The 15,734-nt window shown below is 43.8% G+C and overlaps 1 protein-coding gene across 7 annotated transcripts; it reads right to left on the reverse strand.

Moving 5' to 3' along the window:
• Positions 1–2,364: 2,364 nt before the first annotated feature.
• On the reverse strand, positions 2,365–15,630 carry HSCB (HscB mitochondrial iron-sulfur cluster cochaperone). 7 transcript variants are annotated; one of them, XM_036353564.1, is made up of 6 exons: positions 15,349–15,630; positions 13,925–14,021; positions 13,516–13,605; positions 12,783–12,927; positions 12,498–12,545; positions 2,365–2,501 (listed from the first exon to the last, which is right to left on the reverse strand). In XM_036353564.1, exons 1-6 carry the CDS (start codon positions 15,582–15,584, stop codon positions 2,419–2,421), a joined length of 699 nt encoding a protein of 232 aa, XP_036209457.1. In that variant the 5' UTR covers positions 15,585–15,630; the 3' UTR covers positions 2,365–2,418. The 7 variants fall into 7 exon arrangements, with proteins under 7 accessions (XP_036209457.1, XP_036209458.1, XP_036209456.1 ...); XM_036353565.1 differs by lacking the exon at positions 2,365–2,501 and adding an exon at positions 5,665–6,274 and having other exon boundaries at positions 15,349–15,629; XM_036353563.1 differs by lacking the exon at positions 2,365–2,501 and adding an exon at positions 7,394–7,550 and having other exon boundaries at positions 15,349–15,584.
• Between the last annotated feature and the right edge of the window lie 104 nt (positions 15,631–15,734).

Consider the following 15,734-nt stretch of genomic DNA (forward strand, 5'->3'; position numbering starts at 1 on the left):
TAATATGCAAATTGTTCCCTAAACCGGGAATTCCATCGGGAGTTTGACCAGGGAGCGGGGCCGGCTGGCCAACCTCCTTCGCGGCCCCCCCCCCCCCCCATCTGGGGCAGGCTGGCTGGACCCCACGTGTGCATGAATTCATGCACCGGGCCTCCAGTGTTTTAATATAAATGAAGTTGGTGATGCCTTAGAGCAGTGGTTCTCAACCTTCCTAATGCCGTGACCCTTTAATCCAGTTCCTCGTGTTGTGGTGACCCCCAATTTCATTGTTACAAATTGAACATAATTAAAGCATAGTGATTAACCACAAAAACAATATGTAATTATAGATGTGTTTTCCGATGGTCTTAGGCGACCCCTGTGAAAGGGTCGTTCGACCCCTAAAGGTGTCACAACCCACAAGTTGAGAACCGCTGCCTTAGAGGGAACAGCAGGGAGGGGCAGTAAAGACCTCAGGGCGCTTGTGCAAAGTCTTCCAGCTTCTGCCTGGAGCATCCGGAGACATAGGCTTGCCCAAGGGGTGAGCAGAGTGAGTCAACCCCAACCACTGATTATGCCCTACTTTCCCCATCTCAGGGAATGGCACCACCCTCCAGCCTGAGTTGTTTGTGCCAATGTCCATGCCCAGCAGCCAGAGACCACCAGGATCGTATCTGCAATTGAACAAAGATGTGTCTATTGAGCCCTTCTAGTGAGGGAGTCTCTCAGGAAGGGCGGCTTTTTATAGGGTTTGGGCTGCCTTGGGTGCTTTGGAGGAAGGTTCTGGACTTAATACTGTCAGGAAGCAGGGCTAATTCTGTCAATCTTTTCTAGAAGGTGTGAGGAAAGAAGGTAGGCCAAACCCATACTTGATAAAGAAGCAAGTTCTTCATGTTAGCCAGGGTAGGGGGATATGGACCCATTTGTGGTTTAAACAATGTGCACATGGCTGTGTGTACTCAGATAGGATTATGAAGTTCTCTTGTTTTTCTCTTGATCCATCAAAGTCACATCTCAGACCTTGTTTGATGTGGACATTCTGAGAAGCGGTTTCACAGGAAGACACCAAGTCCCACCTGATAGCACCAGGCCAGTATCAGCTGTCAGAAGATGCTTCTCTCCTTCTAACCAAAAATCGAAGTATCATCGATGCCCCTTTTGTATTCACCCCTGTATTTAATCAGTTAGCAAGTCCTATCGGCTTTATTTGTGAAATGCTTCCAGATTATCTTTCTCTATTCCCATTGCTCTCATAATGGTCTCAGAAAAAAAAAAAAAATGAATAAACCTCTTTTGCCTAATGTAAATAATGGATTAGGTTTACATTTTCTTAGTGGTGTTTACAATCCAGTTTTGCCTCCCTTAGTTAACATCCCATTTATCTCAACTGGATTTAAAAGGTAGTCTCCTGGCTGGCTGGCATGGCTCAATGGTTGAGCGCCTACCTATGAACCAAGAGGTCACGGTTCAATTCCTGGTCAGGGCACATACCCAGGGGGCATGCAGAAGGCAATAGAGGATTCTCTGTCATCATTGCTGTTTCTATCTCTCCCTCTCCCTTCCTCTCTGAAATCAATAAAAATGTCTTTTTTTTTTTTTTTTTTTTTTTTTTTTTTAAAAAGGAGTCTCCTGGGGATCATTTCCACAAATGGTCACCTCATTCCTCACTTAAAAAAATATCCTGCTAGATGATATTATATACACATATAAATATGTATTTATAAAAAGGGAGTCCTACTCTCTATATTCTGAAATTTTTTTTTATATTTATTGAATGCCTATCCAGATTTATTCTTTCATTCAGAATTTGATACCAGGCTGTATACCCCTTATCAGGCAATGTATTAGAATTAATAGTTTATTAGGTACTTCCTATTTGTAAGTGCTTTTTGCTCAGAAAAAGTCAAGTATTTCTCACAGTAACTCTAAATCGGATGCTTTTATTACTCCCATTTTACAGATGAGGAAATTGAGGCAAGTTATGGTTCCAAATTCCCTCAGCTGTAAGTAAAGGAATTTAATCCCAGATCATAAAAGTTCTGGTGTATTATGGCTACTAGTTTGAAGAAGAAAAAGTGTGTATATGAGAACAAAAAGGAGGATGTAATATGTTAACAGGAAATGTTGTGTTAAGACATGGGAGTTTTTCATTATTATTTTAAAGCATATTTTATTTATAAATGCATTAGTGTTTATCTCTAACGAATACTTTTCCAAAATACATAATTACAATGCTATTATCGTGCCTAAAAAAAATTAGTAATAATGCTTTAAAATCATCTATTCAGTATTCCTATTTTTCCAAGTGCCCCCAAATGTCTTTTTATAGTTGGGTTGATGGCATCATGATTCAACATTGCATTAGATTTGCCTATCTCTTGAGTCTCCTTTACTCCTTGTCTGCTTTCTTCCTTGTTAATTATTTGTTGACTCCCTAGGTCATCTGGACATTGTCATTGTTGTCCTGAGTACTGATGGTGGCGATGAGGCATCTTCACATGACTCCTCAGGTCCAAGGGAGCCTGGAGCAGAAGAGGGAGGACACGGCAGATATTTCCACCTGCTTGGTAAGCACGGTCCCAGTGGGTGCTAGCTTCCTCTTGTAAGCAAGTAGGACTCTGCAGAAGAACTAGGGCTATCAGTATTATCATGACCCAATTCATTCTCTCTTGCCTGCAGGAGCCTCCAAGCTGTTCTCTTTGTTCTACTCTTGCCCCTGCAGCCCAATAGCCAGACATATTTGTCCACCATGCAACCCGATGTGCTCTGCCCCTGCTTTAAACCCTTCCCTAACTCCCTATTACTCTTGGGAGAAGGTCCAATCTCCTTCAGGCTCCACATTCCTTCAAAATCCCTCACCTTCCCACCTCCCCAGCTTTATATCTTCCCACTCCCCACCTGATATCTGCATCTAGCAATTTGGATTTTCTTCCGTTTTCTATTGAATTTCTCTCTTTTCCTCTCTCTTACCTTGAAACTTGGATACGTTTATCCTTCTCCCTGCTAACAACTGCCATCTTTTACATCCAAACAGACCTTTCCAGCATATCAAATGTTTGTGGTGCTTTAGGAGCCAGAAGAAAGGAACTATTTTAGATTACAGACAATGACGAGTGGTCCTGTTTTAAAGTCCTGGAGAACCTTATGCAATGTATTCTGCCAAGAGCAGGCTTGAAAGTAGAAAATGAGGGATTTTCACACGGCTCTTGGGGGTTAACATCAATGAGAATGCCCACAGTGTTCCTTGGTTTCCTTGGTGCCCGTGACGGGGGCAGAATAAATGGGCAATTGGACGGAGCACTGAACCTTCTCCCTTGTTTCCACATTGTCCCGAGGAACAATGGAGGGGGCTCCTGTACGCATTCTTGGCTATTTATTATACTTTGTTCTCACAGCTCTCACATGTGTTTAAAAAGATAAAACTGGATTTATTCATAAGCATTTGCCCCTGCATTACACTGTGGTGTGGTCTACAATTTTCCTTATAATATTTCTGCATGCAGAGTGTGATAGAATGTGTGTGTTGGCTTTGATCCACCCCGGGGCAGGTATGCTCCTCCCAACCACAATGTCAAGGAAATTTAATCAAAGGCACCTCCTACAAGCGCGGTCGCTACCTCACTGCTCATTAACATTAGCCATGTTACAATGAGTTTTTTGTGGATAACATGAGTGGTATTTAAGATTTTACATAGATATCTATAATCATAAAAGCATAATATGCTAATTAGACCAGACGTCCTTCCGGACGACCTTCCGCAGGAAGCTGGGGCTGTGAGGAAAGCCCAGGTCCCAGGTGCCGGTGGCCGGAGATCGGGCCTCTAATATATATGTTAGAATTACTGGAGGTGTTTCCATCCTGACATTAATAAGGCATAGAAATCCAGTGAGCTCTTCCATCTCCCACACTCAAGATGGCACCCCAGGTTTGATTCTTAAGTGGTCCTGTGCCTTATACTGGTGGGGAGAGTTCTTGGTCATATCCTGCCACTAGAACACTTTTTCATTTGCCTCAGAGGAAACATATGTTTGGAAAAACAAAGAGGAACAGAGCTGGAACTTGATTATTTCTAGAATATGTGGTTTGGCTGTTTCATTCCTACTCGCTAAATGTCCTTTACTGGAGGCAGATTTTTTGGTGAAACTTGCTTTCATTGAAACCTGGTAGAACCAAAGGGTGAAAGAGGAAATCACAGGGGAAATTAGAAAATGCTTTGGGATGAATGAAAATGAAAATGCAACATACTGAAATGTAGGGGATTCAGTAAAAGCAATGGCTAGGGGAATTTACAGTTATAAATGCCTATTTTAGAAAAGATCTCAAATCAGTGATCTAAAACTTCCACCAAACTAAACCCAAAGCAAGCTGAAGGGAGGAAAGAATAAAGATTAGAGCAGAAATAAATGAAATAGAGAATAGAAAAAATAGAGAAAAATCAACGAAATAAAAAGTTGGTTCTTTGACAAGATGAACACAATTGACAAACCTTTAGCTGTTGGATGGACTAAAAGAAGCAGAAAGTAAAGACTCAAATTACTAAAATTAGGAATGAAAGAGGGAATTATAAGTGAATACTTTGTACAAATATATGCCAACAAATTAGATAATTTAGATTAAATGGATAAATTCCTATCCCAGCTGGTGTGGCTCAGTGGTTGAGCATTGACCTATCTACCAGGAGGTCACGGTTCAATTCCTGGTCAGGGCATATGCTAGGGTTGTGGACTCGATCCCCAGTAGAGGGTGTGCAGGAGGCCGTTGATCAATGATTCTCTTTCACCATTGATATTTCTATCTCTCCTCCCATCCTCTCTGAAATCAATAAAAAAAAATGTTTAAAAAATGGATAAATTCCCAGAAAAACACAAAACTGATTCAAGATGAAATGTTCACAACTCTGAGATAGGTACTATTATTATCAATATTTTAAAGAAATGAAGCTTAGCACAATGATGTACAGCAAGTAAGTGACAGAGCTAGGACTGAAACCCAGGTGTGTTAGCTCAGGCTACCATGACTAGACGGCTTAACTAGCAGGAATTAATTTTCTCAGGGTCTGGATGCTGGAAGTCCAAGATAAAGGTGCCCCTCCCGGGGAGTTTCAGTTTCCGGGGAGGAGTCTCTTCCTGACTTGTACATGGCAGCCTTCTTGCTGGCTTTTTCACAGGGCCTTTCCCCAGCGCGTGAATGTGGGTAGAGCGAACAAGGGAGCCGTCTGGTTTCTTTCCTAAGGGCACTGAACCTATCGAATTACGGCCCCACATTTATGATCTCATTTAATTTTAATAACTTTCCTAGAGGCACCATCTCCAAATACAGCCACACTGGGGTAAGGGCTTCAAAGAGGCATTTGGGGGGTGGTGGGGGAGGGGGGTGGGGACATATACACTTGGTCCATAACACTATGTCTGACAGGAGCAGAGAGTCTCAAATTAGTCAAGAACCAATCAGATGTGGCGGTGGGAGGTGGGTGCTTTCATTTGCTCCACTGAGCCAGAAACTTGAATCCAAATAGGGCTGCTAACCTCTCAGAAGCATACCACCCATAGGGCTTTGTCAGGGAACACTTGAAAGTGTTCCTGGCTTTAGAAGTCCAACTAAACGGAAGAGTTTAGAATAAAAGGGAAAGATTTTGCAAGGGGGTTGGGGGTGGGGAGTAATCCCACGGACTCAGAAGCCATGACTCAGAAATAAAGTCTTTTTTTAAATTTATTCCCCAAGTCAGAAATGACTTGCTGGGAAGCCCAATGACCTTTACAGTTGATGGCAACAGGTAAGGGAAGTTTCTTTGAAGTTCCTCCAGAGATGTCATTTGAGGCAGTATTTATCTGATTTCTTTTTGCGGTCAGATTGTTTTGGTCCTGATCATTGTTCTGAAGAAGGAATAAAGATTGTCTGTGGAAGTATATCAAAACTCCTTTCATCTTCTTTACAGAAGAACCCAATTTAGCCAGGACATTTGCTTGCGTTGTAATTATTTACTTAAAGGACTCCCTGTGTGTTTGCAGACAAGTAACTCATTCTCCTTGTAAATTGTGAGGGGTTAGAGATTGTACTGATATCCCCAAGTACCATTAAGCAGACAGCTGTTGTGGTCCATTTTCCTTTAGAAGATCCATAAATCCTCAAATGTTACTGGGTCAGGATTCAGAAGATACGAATTCTTAGACAAAGATGAGAGAGGATGCGAAGGAGCTGCAGTGTTAAGCTCTGGTAGTATGGAAACCATGGTTCAGAACCCTGGATTTTTAGTTATAAACAAGCAATTCTCTCCAAAAGTTTGAATATTGTTTCCTGGAATTTTAAAATCAGAATTTTCTATTTTAATCTTTGATCCAGAGACTTAAAGAATACCTTTGTTGTTGTTGTTGTTCTGGAAATGAATCAAGAACTTAAAACTGAATTTCCAAAGATCCAAAAAGGGAAGTGGAGTTGCTTCGGGCTGGGTTAGAAGAACATGGAAATCATGACAAGAGATTGTCAACTGTCCAGAGAAATTAAAAGTGCTTTACCTCAAGGTGGAGCTGAAACTGTGGTTAGTGTTTAATACCAGACTGATTCTTGGTAATAGTAACTACATTTTGAAATGTAGGCCAGAGACCCTTAGGCAGCTTTGCATGTTACCAAACGATGTCCTGAAGGTCTAGCCATTAGGAAGGTGTGGCTCTAGAGCAGGGGTGGGCAAACTTTTTGACTCGAGGGCCACAATGGGTTCTTAAATTGGACCGGAGGGCCGGAACAAAAGCATGGATGGAGTGTTTGTGTGAACTAATATAAATTCAAAGTAAACATCATTACATAAAAGGGTACGGTCTTTTTTTTTTTAGTTTTATTCTTTTTAGTTTTTTTTTTAATATATTTTATTGATTTTTTACAGAGAGGAAGGGAGAGAGATAGTCAGAAACATCGATGAAAGAGAAACATCGATCAGCTGCCTCCTGCACATCCCCCACTGGGGATGTGCCCGCAACCCAGGTACATGCCCTTGACCGGAATTGAACCTGGGACCCCTCAGTCCGCAGGCCGACACTCTATCCACTGAGCCAAACCGGTTTTGGCATATTCTTTTTAGTTTTATTCATTTCAAAGGCACGGCTGCTCTAGGGCAAAGGTTGGCAAGCCCATGGGCAAATCTAGTCCAATGCCTGTTACGTAAAGTGCTACAAGGCCTATGGCTGGCTAAGCCAAAGATATGTACTTCCTCTCCTTTTGCAGAAAAAGTTTGCCCAAACCTCCTCTAGGGCCTCAAGTCGGCCCCGTCCCCACCTCCTCTATTGGTCTAGCTAGGGGCATGGTGTGTCAGCATCACATGAAAAATTGACCAAATTCTGGCTCGGCTGTTTCTGCTGGCATGACAAGCCTTGCCATCCGTTAATGCTTGAGCCATATGTTTAATTAAGATGATATAAGCAGTTAAAGTGATCTAGCAGAAGCCAGAAAATAAATAAGAACTTTATTTAAAAAAAAATCAGCAACAATTAGAGGGGAATCATCTTTAACTTGATCTTTTCTTCTATATTTGAAAAGTATCTCATCTTTGTTAAAATTTCCTTGGCTTTTTCAAAATCATCTGAAATAAACAGAGACATTAATGTGAGACTTCATTTCAGGCAAGAATAAAACTAAGTCTATTGATTAAAGAGCTGGATTAAAGTTGAGCCCCCACCTCTGGAGGGCTGGGCAAGTTCATCCATGTTGGAGCATGTGTCAGAATCTCCTGCCTTTTTAAGGCTGAATAATATTCCATTGTATGGATATGTCATATTTTGTTTATCTGTTCAATTACTGATGGACACTTGTTAGCTATTATGAAAAATCCTATGAACATGGGTATTGACAAGAATCACGCCCTTGACCAAAGTCTAGCCAGACTCCTCTGAACTCTCTTCTCAAGTAGGCCTCAACCTTGACCTATACTAACATATGATAACATAGCTTCTAGTAAGTCAAGGCCACATCCCTAGATAATCCTAGACCTTCTTACAATGCCTCCCCGAGTAAACTCAAGGCTGACAAAAGAACTTACTATTTATTGCAGCCAATATGAAAGGATAGGGTTTCTGTTTCCCAGGGAGGGTAGGAGCCTCACTTCAGTAAGTGCCAGTTAGCAAACCCAGATGGGTTTCACATGGACCAATTCCCCTCCCCCCACTTCCTGCTTTGGAATTTTTCACTTCGAAGATCCCTCTGACCTTCTGTGCACCACCACCGCATTTCCTCATTCTCCCTTTAAGGCGCCCAGTCACAAACTTTAGTTGCGTTCAGTTCCCAGTGGACTCTTTTCCCTAACGCAATAGTTATTACTGATTCAAATCTGCACTTAGCACTTTAGTGCCTGGCTTTGTTTATCGTTGACAATTATCCACCACCGTGACTCGGGTCTGGATTGGAAACACCATCGGACCCCTGGTTGTGACAGCCAGGCCTTTCAACATGGAGAGGCCCTTGTCTAACCTCTCGTCTGATGCTTGTTTGGGTACTTGGTGGTGAGGACAGCTCCAATTCTCCAGACAAATGTCTGAAGCACCGTGAAGACAGATTTTGATTCTTGCAATTCTGAGTAGACTCTCTGAAGCTGGGTCAGCGTCCCAGGCCTCTTTTGAAAGGTATCCCCTAGAGCAGTGATGGCAACCCTATGACACGACACGCGAACTCACTTTTTTGGTTGATTTTTCTTTGTTAAATGGCATTTAAATATATAAAATAAATATCAAAAATATAAGGCTTTGTTTTACTATGGTTGCCAAGATCAAAAAATTTCTATATGTGCCACGGCACCAGAGTTAAGTTAGGGTTTTTCAAAATGCTGACACGCCGAGCTCAAAAGGTTCGCCATCACTGCCCTAGATTCTGGGCTAGAATCCTTCCGGGTTCCCTGTTTCCAGCGAGGATTGGCTCCCAGGCTGGAATTTTTTTTTTCCTGGCTCTTTGTGAGGCCTCTTTGTTCTATTTGAGTCAGCTCCTCCATGAGAACTTCTCAATCGACGGAAACCTCCCTTCTCGAACTCCTGCTGACTGTACGTCACCATGGTGCTGCGTCCATTTCTTAGATCGTCTGACTTTACTTAGGAACTTTTGTGGCTCTTTGGGAAACTTAAGATCTCCTCAAACTATCTCCTTCAAGACCTCTCCTTCCCCTCACCCCCACTCCTCTTTCCTCCTTTACCACCGCCATGTTCCCTTTAGCTCCCTTACATCCTCTGAGATGTCGAAGAAAAGATACTTAACTTTCCCTAGGTTATATTTGTATGGTAAAACATTATTTCAGAAATTGTATACTTCATAAAAATTTATCAATGCCACCACTACTCATCATATGTCTTGGTAAAATGTTATTAATCAAGTTATTATTTTAAAAATGTTAACTTTATTAATCAATGTCACCCTAATAAATTCAATTTTTTAAAAAAGATAAAAAAAATAAATAAATAAAAATAAAAAATGTGTATGTCACAGAAACAACCAGATTTCCTTGCCAATTGTGTTATTTTTAGAATGAACTTTCATCAGATCTTTAACTATGGCCACTTTAACTAAATCTTTTGCTACCCACAGATAGCTGTTGTTTTACTCTGCTGCTTTCCTAACGGATTTTGCAACCAGCCACAGGCCAGACCACTTGTGTTTAACAAAAAGGGCCTGTCTTGAAGATTCATGAGAAAGGACTGTGCCAAGTACTCAGGAATACAGGCTTCTCATGGCATTGCTTAATAACTTTGAAATCAAACCAATAAACTAAATCAGAATTTCTAAAAGCCAGTGGGTTCATAAAACTGCTAACCCAAGATTAAGTAGAATACAATTAATTACATGGGACTGAGTAAACTGATAAAGAATGCCTATAACTTTTTATATATTTTGTTTGAAATTTTGCTGGCTCTTAAATGCTCTATTTTCCAGATGTAAGAAAAGCCCATTCTGTTTTCTCCTCAGCTATCTATGACTCATAAAACCTAGTGAATTTTACTTTCATAAACAAAGTTAAACTACTATGGAGTATTCTTATTTTCCTAGCAAAGTAGTTATTTGTTCATTGTTTTTGAGGTTTTGTTTAGTAAGAATCTGTCCTCTTTGTCATAGTTCATAGTTGAAAACACCAGTTATATTATGAAAGCTTTGACTGGAATGTCATGTTTGAAAATGATGCTTAAAGTCAGACATGACCAGGCAATTTCAAGGAACTACGGTTGACTTTCTGGAGCCACTGCTTACAAAGCCCTCTTGAAAAAACCGGCCTGGTATCTGGCTGAAGAGTTGAGAGACTTAGGTAAGTAGGGTAACTTCCTGGAGAGTCCAGGAAGCTCAGGATATTTTGGTGACCTTGAGAAGAGAGGAGTTCACCCGCTGAAGTTCATGAAGCCTGATGGAGTCTTGGCTTGACTTCCTAGCACTTCAGAAGCTTTTAAAGCCCAACATCAGATTCCTTATAAAAACTTCCATAAAGAAAACTTAAAAGGCCTGTCTGATCGATTATCGTTCTTGTTGGAGTTACATAAATAATCAGGTCAAACTTAATGAAACTAAAACTATTTTGTAAACAAGAATAATCTTTCTTTATCGCTGATTAAAAAGGAGGGGTGACTGGAGATAAATTTTGTTTCAGTGGAAAAGAGTAACACACTCCTGTGGGTTATCAGGATCGAGACTTGCTGACTTTGAGGTTGTTTACCTGTAAATGGAACGGAGTCCAGCCACCTTACCCGTGCTGTCAGCCCTTACCAAACCCTCAATTCTAGTTTTCTTCCGTATCTGCCCACAACTCTACAAACTTACGTTTCCCATTTTTCTCCTTCCCTCCTGAGCTGGTGTCACTAAGAAGTAAAGCCTGCCTGCCCAGATCCTTCCTGGGACTCAGGTTGTCTTGTAGTGGTCCCTTTCCCCCAGGCCCTGAGCAAGTCCTGCAGCTGAAGCCTGATAACAGCGCTGCTGGCAGGCACACGGGCCACCCAGAAAGCCCACCAGGACTCCTGCCTCTTCCACGCTCTGCTCTGGGCAATAACCACGACTGTGGCAATGATGCCTGTGCCATCACCATCAACCATCAACCAGGAAATCCATCAGATTGCCGCTGCCACCCTCGCGTCACCATCTAACGATGCTTAAGAGTTCAACGTCTTCTCAAGTGGCTGCACTCTCGACTAGGAAACTGGGTTTATAGCAGTGGTTCTCAACCTTCCTAATGCCACGGCCCTTTAATACAGTTCCTCGTGTTGTGGTGACCCCCAATTTCATTGTTACAAATTGAACATAATTAAAGCATAGTGATGAACCACAAAAACAATATGTAATTATAGATGTGTTTTCCGATGGTCTTAGGCGACCCCTGTGAAAGGGTCGTTCGACCCCCAAAGGGGTCGCGACCCACAGGTTGAGAACTGCTGGTTTATAGTCTGTTCCAACCAGTAATCTTTGTATTTCTTTTTGTTTCCATAGAGATGCTCCTCATTAAATGCCCGATCCCTCACATTATTTAGCAAATGTCCTATAACTACCGTCTCAACAGATGCTTTAGCTAGTCCTCAATAAACAAAAGGTGATCAAATGACTGGACTGGACTGGACATGTGGGCCAGTCAAATTCCCTCCCCCAGAATCTGGAGTTGGGTCTAGGGGACTCTAGTCAAATGGTGAAAGGCCTTGCTCTTATAAGGGGACAGGCCAAGGAGGACTAGAGAGCCACCCCGGTGGGAAAGGCCACTTCGGGGCGCCAGATCCAGGGAGGAGGCAGACAGCAGTGGCTTTAGAGGAGAGGATGGATGAACTGCCAGGGGCGCTGAGTCCAGCACCAGTGTTAGTTCCAGACTGCTTCCTGGTTCCTAAGCTCTATCCCCACAAAAGCCCCTAGCACCTTGCCCTACAATCGTGACAGGGACTTTTTCTTTGGATTCGGGGAGGTTGCCCTTAGTCCTTACAATAACTTCCCTTTACCTGGGCTCCCCTGAGTGGCTTTCTGCTTCTTGCATTCCAATGAACCCTAAGCTAAAAGGCCGTGATTCTCTTAGTTAAGGGGTGGCACCAGTCAGGAATGGATGGGAAGGTTGTTCTTGCTTAAAAACAATGGACAGAGTCTCTTCCCTCTGAGCCAGGACAGTGGGGACCAGGACGAACAGCCCACATTTGTGATTTGGGCTGAGCTCTGCCAGGGGTTTCTTCTCTTGGACTTGGCAGAAGAAGGGTGTGCAGGCTTTGCCAAATGGTGAGTGTGCAGCCTTGCCCTCGGAATCTACCTGTGTTGGTTTCAGCCCACATCCCTCATCTTATCCTCTACTTGTTAAAAGGGAAGGAAAGCACTTCTCTCATCGAGTCTCACTGGCATATCACTGTTTTTGGCACGCAGCTTGTTTTCCCAGCAAGACTGTGAATTCTGAAGGCAAAAATGCACTCTCATCTACATTTAAGACCTTCCCATTAAACCATCATTAATGGGTATATAATAGCTACGTGTTGAACGGCTGTTTATGTCTCAGTTCTTACAATTTCTTTCCATATTTGACAAAGTGAAGAAATGAAGACAATACCTTGTTCAAAAGCTCTGCTCAAATTGTCAGTCAATTCTTCCTGTTTAGCTGCAAGAGAAAACCATTATCTTAATTTTTCTATTTAGATAGGCTCATGATATGAAGACAAGGCTGCATTCCAGAGAGGTAGGGATGTTACAGGTCTAACCTCCAGACAAAATTGGTTTCAGTATACTCAAGGGGAAAAAAAAAAAATCCCTGAATCATTTATATTCATTTTTCACTTAACCCAGAAATGAACTCAAAACAGCAATAAAATGCATTTGGTGGTATTTTATCTTTTACCTCTGACAATAGATTCAAACTCGATAATGGCAGCTTCACTTTGAGCTTCTGCGAGTTTTTCATTGATATCCATTATTTCCATGAGGAATTGGTTGTCCATTTTATAATCTGTTCCTTCAGGAATCTCTACTCCATGGAGCTTTAGCTATTGGGGCATAAAGCAGGCGAAATAAGTTTTGTTCAAGGAACTGTGGCCAACATCATAAATCCTGCTCACCCTTCTGAACACACCACCACTCGGGGAGAACTTGGACTTTCCTGGTAATGAAAGTGCGAGGGCAGCGTGCTGGAAACTTAGACTGGGAAAGGAATGCTTGGACGGGGTACTTTTCTGCTACTCAGAAGCGTGTGACCCTGGGGGAGTCACTCCTCCACTTGTGAGTTTGAATTAAATGTTTGTAAAGATTCTATTAAATCCTAACATTCGAAGATATTCACCTCTGCCTTCCCCTCAACACCCCCAAATTACTTTCCTAACAGCCATCATCCTCCAGTCCTTGAAATTTATAGAAAATGTTTTGTTTTTTTTTTGTTTTTTTTTTAAAAATGCAATTGGGCAAGTAAGATTTACAGGTACTATCCAGAGAAAACTAGACTCCTGTAGTATCTTTGGGTCCCAGGACTGACTGGCTCAGGGCTCAAGCACTCCTTTGACAAAAATAAGGAGTAACTGCCCCTCAGTGCAATGAACACCAGGTAAGTCACACATACAAGGGTTGGAACATCACCTTACAAGGTATAGTCCCCTGCTCAGGGGGGCCAGAAGGGTCTTATAGGCGTCATTCACCAGGGTCGAATGCTTCTCTGAGAAGTCCTTTTCAGTCTGTGAGGGGAGATGAAGATAAGTCTTATTACCATGCAAGTCAGCCATCTTACAAGAACACACTGTTTCATAAAATACTGATGGGCAGGAACCTAAGGACATGGCCAAAGTAGAACCGCGAGATGAGCTATATTTATTTTCAACGGATGGGTTCTAATTCTGCCGACCAGGCCCAGGGCCTGGCTGGCTGGGGTCTGGCTGTCACAGGGTGGAGCTGGCTGTCCAGCTCTGTCCCTGATAATCAGTCACCGCCAGGCCCCTGCCACCCACCCGGAATGCACATGTGTTTGGGGATGATTAAGAGTGGCCAATAGACTACCTGAGACCTCTGGCCGAAGAAATCTGGGTGGACAAGACGCTGTAGCTGCTGGTACCTATGCTGGAGCTTTGCAGTATCAACATTGAAGGAACGTTTGCTGGAAGGAAATCGGGAGATGAAATTCATGCATCATATATGAATAGATTTGTATACTACGGGCCTCGTCCTGTTCCCAGGGAGGAATAGGCAATAAACATGCAACAGTGATAATTTCCAAAAGTGTTAGGTTCTGTGAAGAAAAAAACAGAACAGGGTCAGAGAGTGGGGTACATGTGGTGGACAACGAGCTGCTTTTGAGCTTCGACTTGAATGATGATGAGTCATCAAAGATCCTGGGCACGTCATCCACACAGAGGAAACATGCTAGTTTGGCGCCAGGAGGAACTTAAAAGGTTACTTTTGTTGCTGCAGCCCATCCTAAGTGCTCAATGACTGCTTGAACGGGTAATTACTAGTATATCTTAGTGCTTACAATTTAACGGTGGCCCAGAGTTAAGCGGAAGGAGCATTGCTGGATTCTACCCTATCGTTCCAAGGCCACAGTCCCTTCATCTCAGTCACCCACCTTGTTTTGTTGTTGTTGTGTTTTTAATATTTTTATTGATTTCAGAGAGGAAGGGAGAGAAAGATAGAAACATCAATGATGAGAGAGAATCATTGATCGGCTGCCTCCTGCACACCCCCTACTGGGGACCAAGCCTGCAACCTGGGCATGTGCCCTTTACCGGAATCGAACCTGGGACCCTTTAGTCCACAGGCCGATGCTCTATCCACTGAGCCAAACCGGCCAGGGCTCACCCACCTTGTTTTAATCCAATCCCCTTTGCTTTCCACCCCCAGATCCTGCCCTATAGAGTCAGCTTAGCTCTGCCCAAACTGCACCACCACCTCTCCAAGCTCCTCAACCTTCGGAGGAAATGAGGAAGAACACCCATTTCTCAGATCCCCTCCTCTCCAATTCTCACTTTTCCAAACTTAGACTCCGCCCACAATATATCCCCCCCCCCCCGTTTTTACTCCCTTATCTTGGATCACACCCCCGTATTCCTTTCTTAAAAGCTTCAACCCAAATTTAATCGTTCTGACCCCATTCCTCAAGTAACCCTGCCCTGGGCCCCGCCCCTCGAGTCTCCCCCCGGACCCCCATCTCCCCTAACTTTATTCCCGCCCCCCCAGTCCTCCCTTCACAGACGTCTCCATCCCTGAAAGCCATTTCCTCGGGCCTGACCTTTCGTTTCCTCTTTTTCGGTTACACCCGACCCTCCATTTCCCCAGGCACCCCATCGCCCGGTCTCTAGGGTCCCGCCCACCTCTCTAACCGGTCCCCCCGTCTTCTCTAACCTGATCGATCGGCCCTTCCCTCGCCCACGCCAGCTCCCGACGTCTCTCTCGCCCAGCGCGTCCCCCGAAACCGCCTCCCGTACCAGTCCATGAGGCTGAAGTGGTCTCGAGTGGGGTCAGGTGGCTGCAGCGCCCGGCACTGTGGGCAGAAGAACCCGTCCTCGCGAATGGGGCCCCCGGGGCCGCCGCAGTTCCAGCACTGGGCGGAGCTGCTTCCTGCTAGCGACGCAGCATGGCAGCGTAGCGGCCTCCTTCCGAGGACCCCGGGCGGCCACAACCCCCACACCCGGGGCAAGGCCCCGGCCCTCCCGCCCCACATCTGGCCCGCGGCCTATTTCGCCGCGGTCACCTGTCCGGGGTAAAACGGCCAGAGCCGCGGACAAGGCTACGCTGCTGATTGGCTGGAGAGCTGAAAGGGGCAGGATCATTCCGGGAAAGCCTGGATTCTGAGTCCCGCTCTACGTTTTAA

This window comes from Myotis myotis, unplaced genomic scaffold (assembly GCF_014108235.1).
Source record: "Myotis myotis isolate mMyoMyo1 unplaced genomic scaffold, mMyoMyo1.p scaffold_m19_p_20, whole genome shotgun sequence".
Taxonomy (NCBI): Eukaryota; Metazoa; Chordata; class Mammalia; order Chiroptera; family Vespertilionidae; genus Myotis; species Myotis myotis.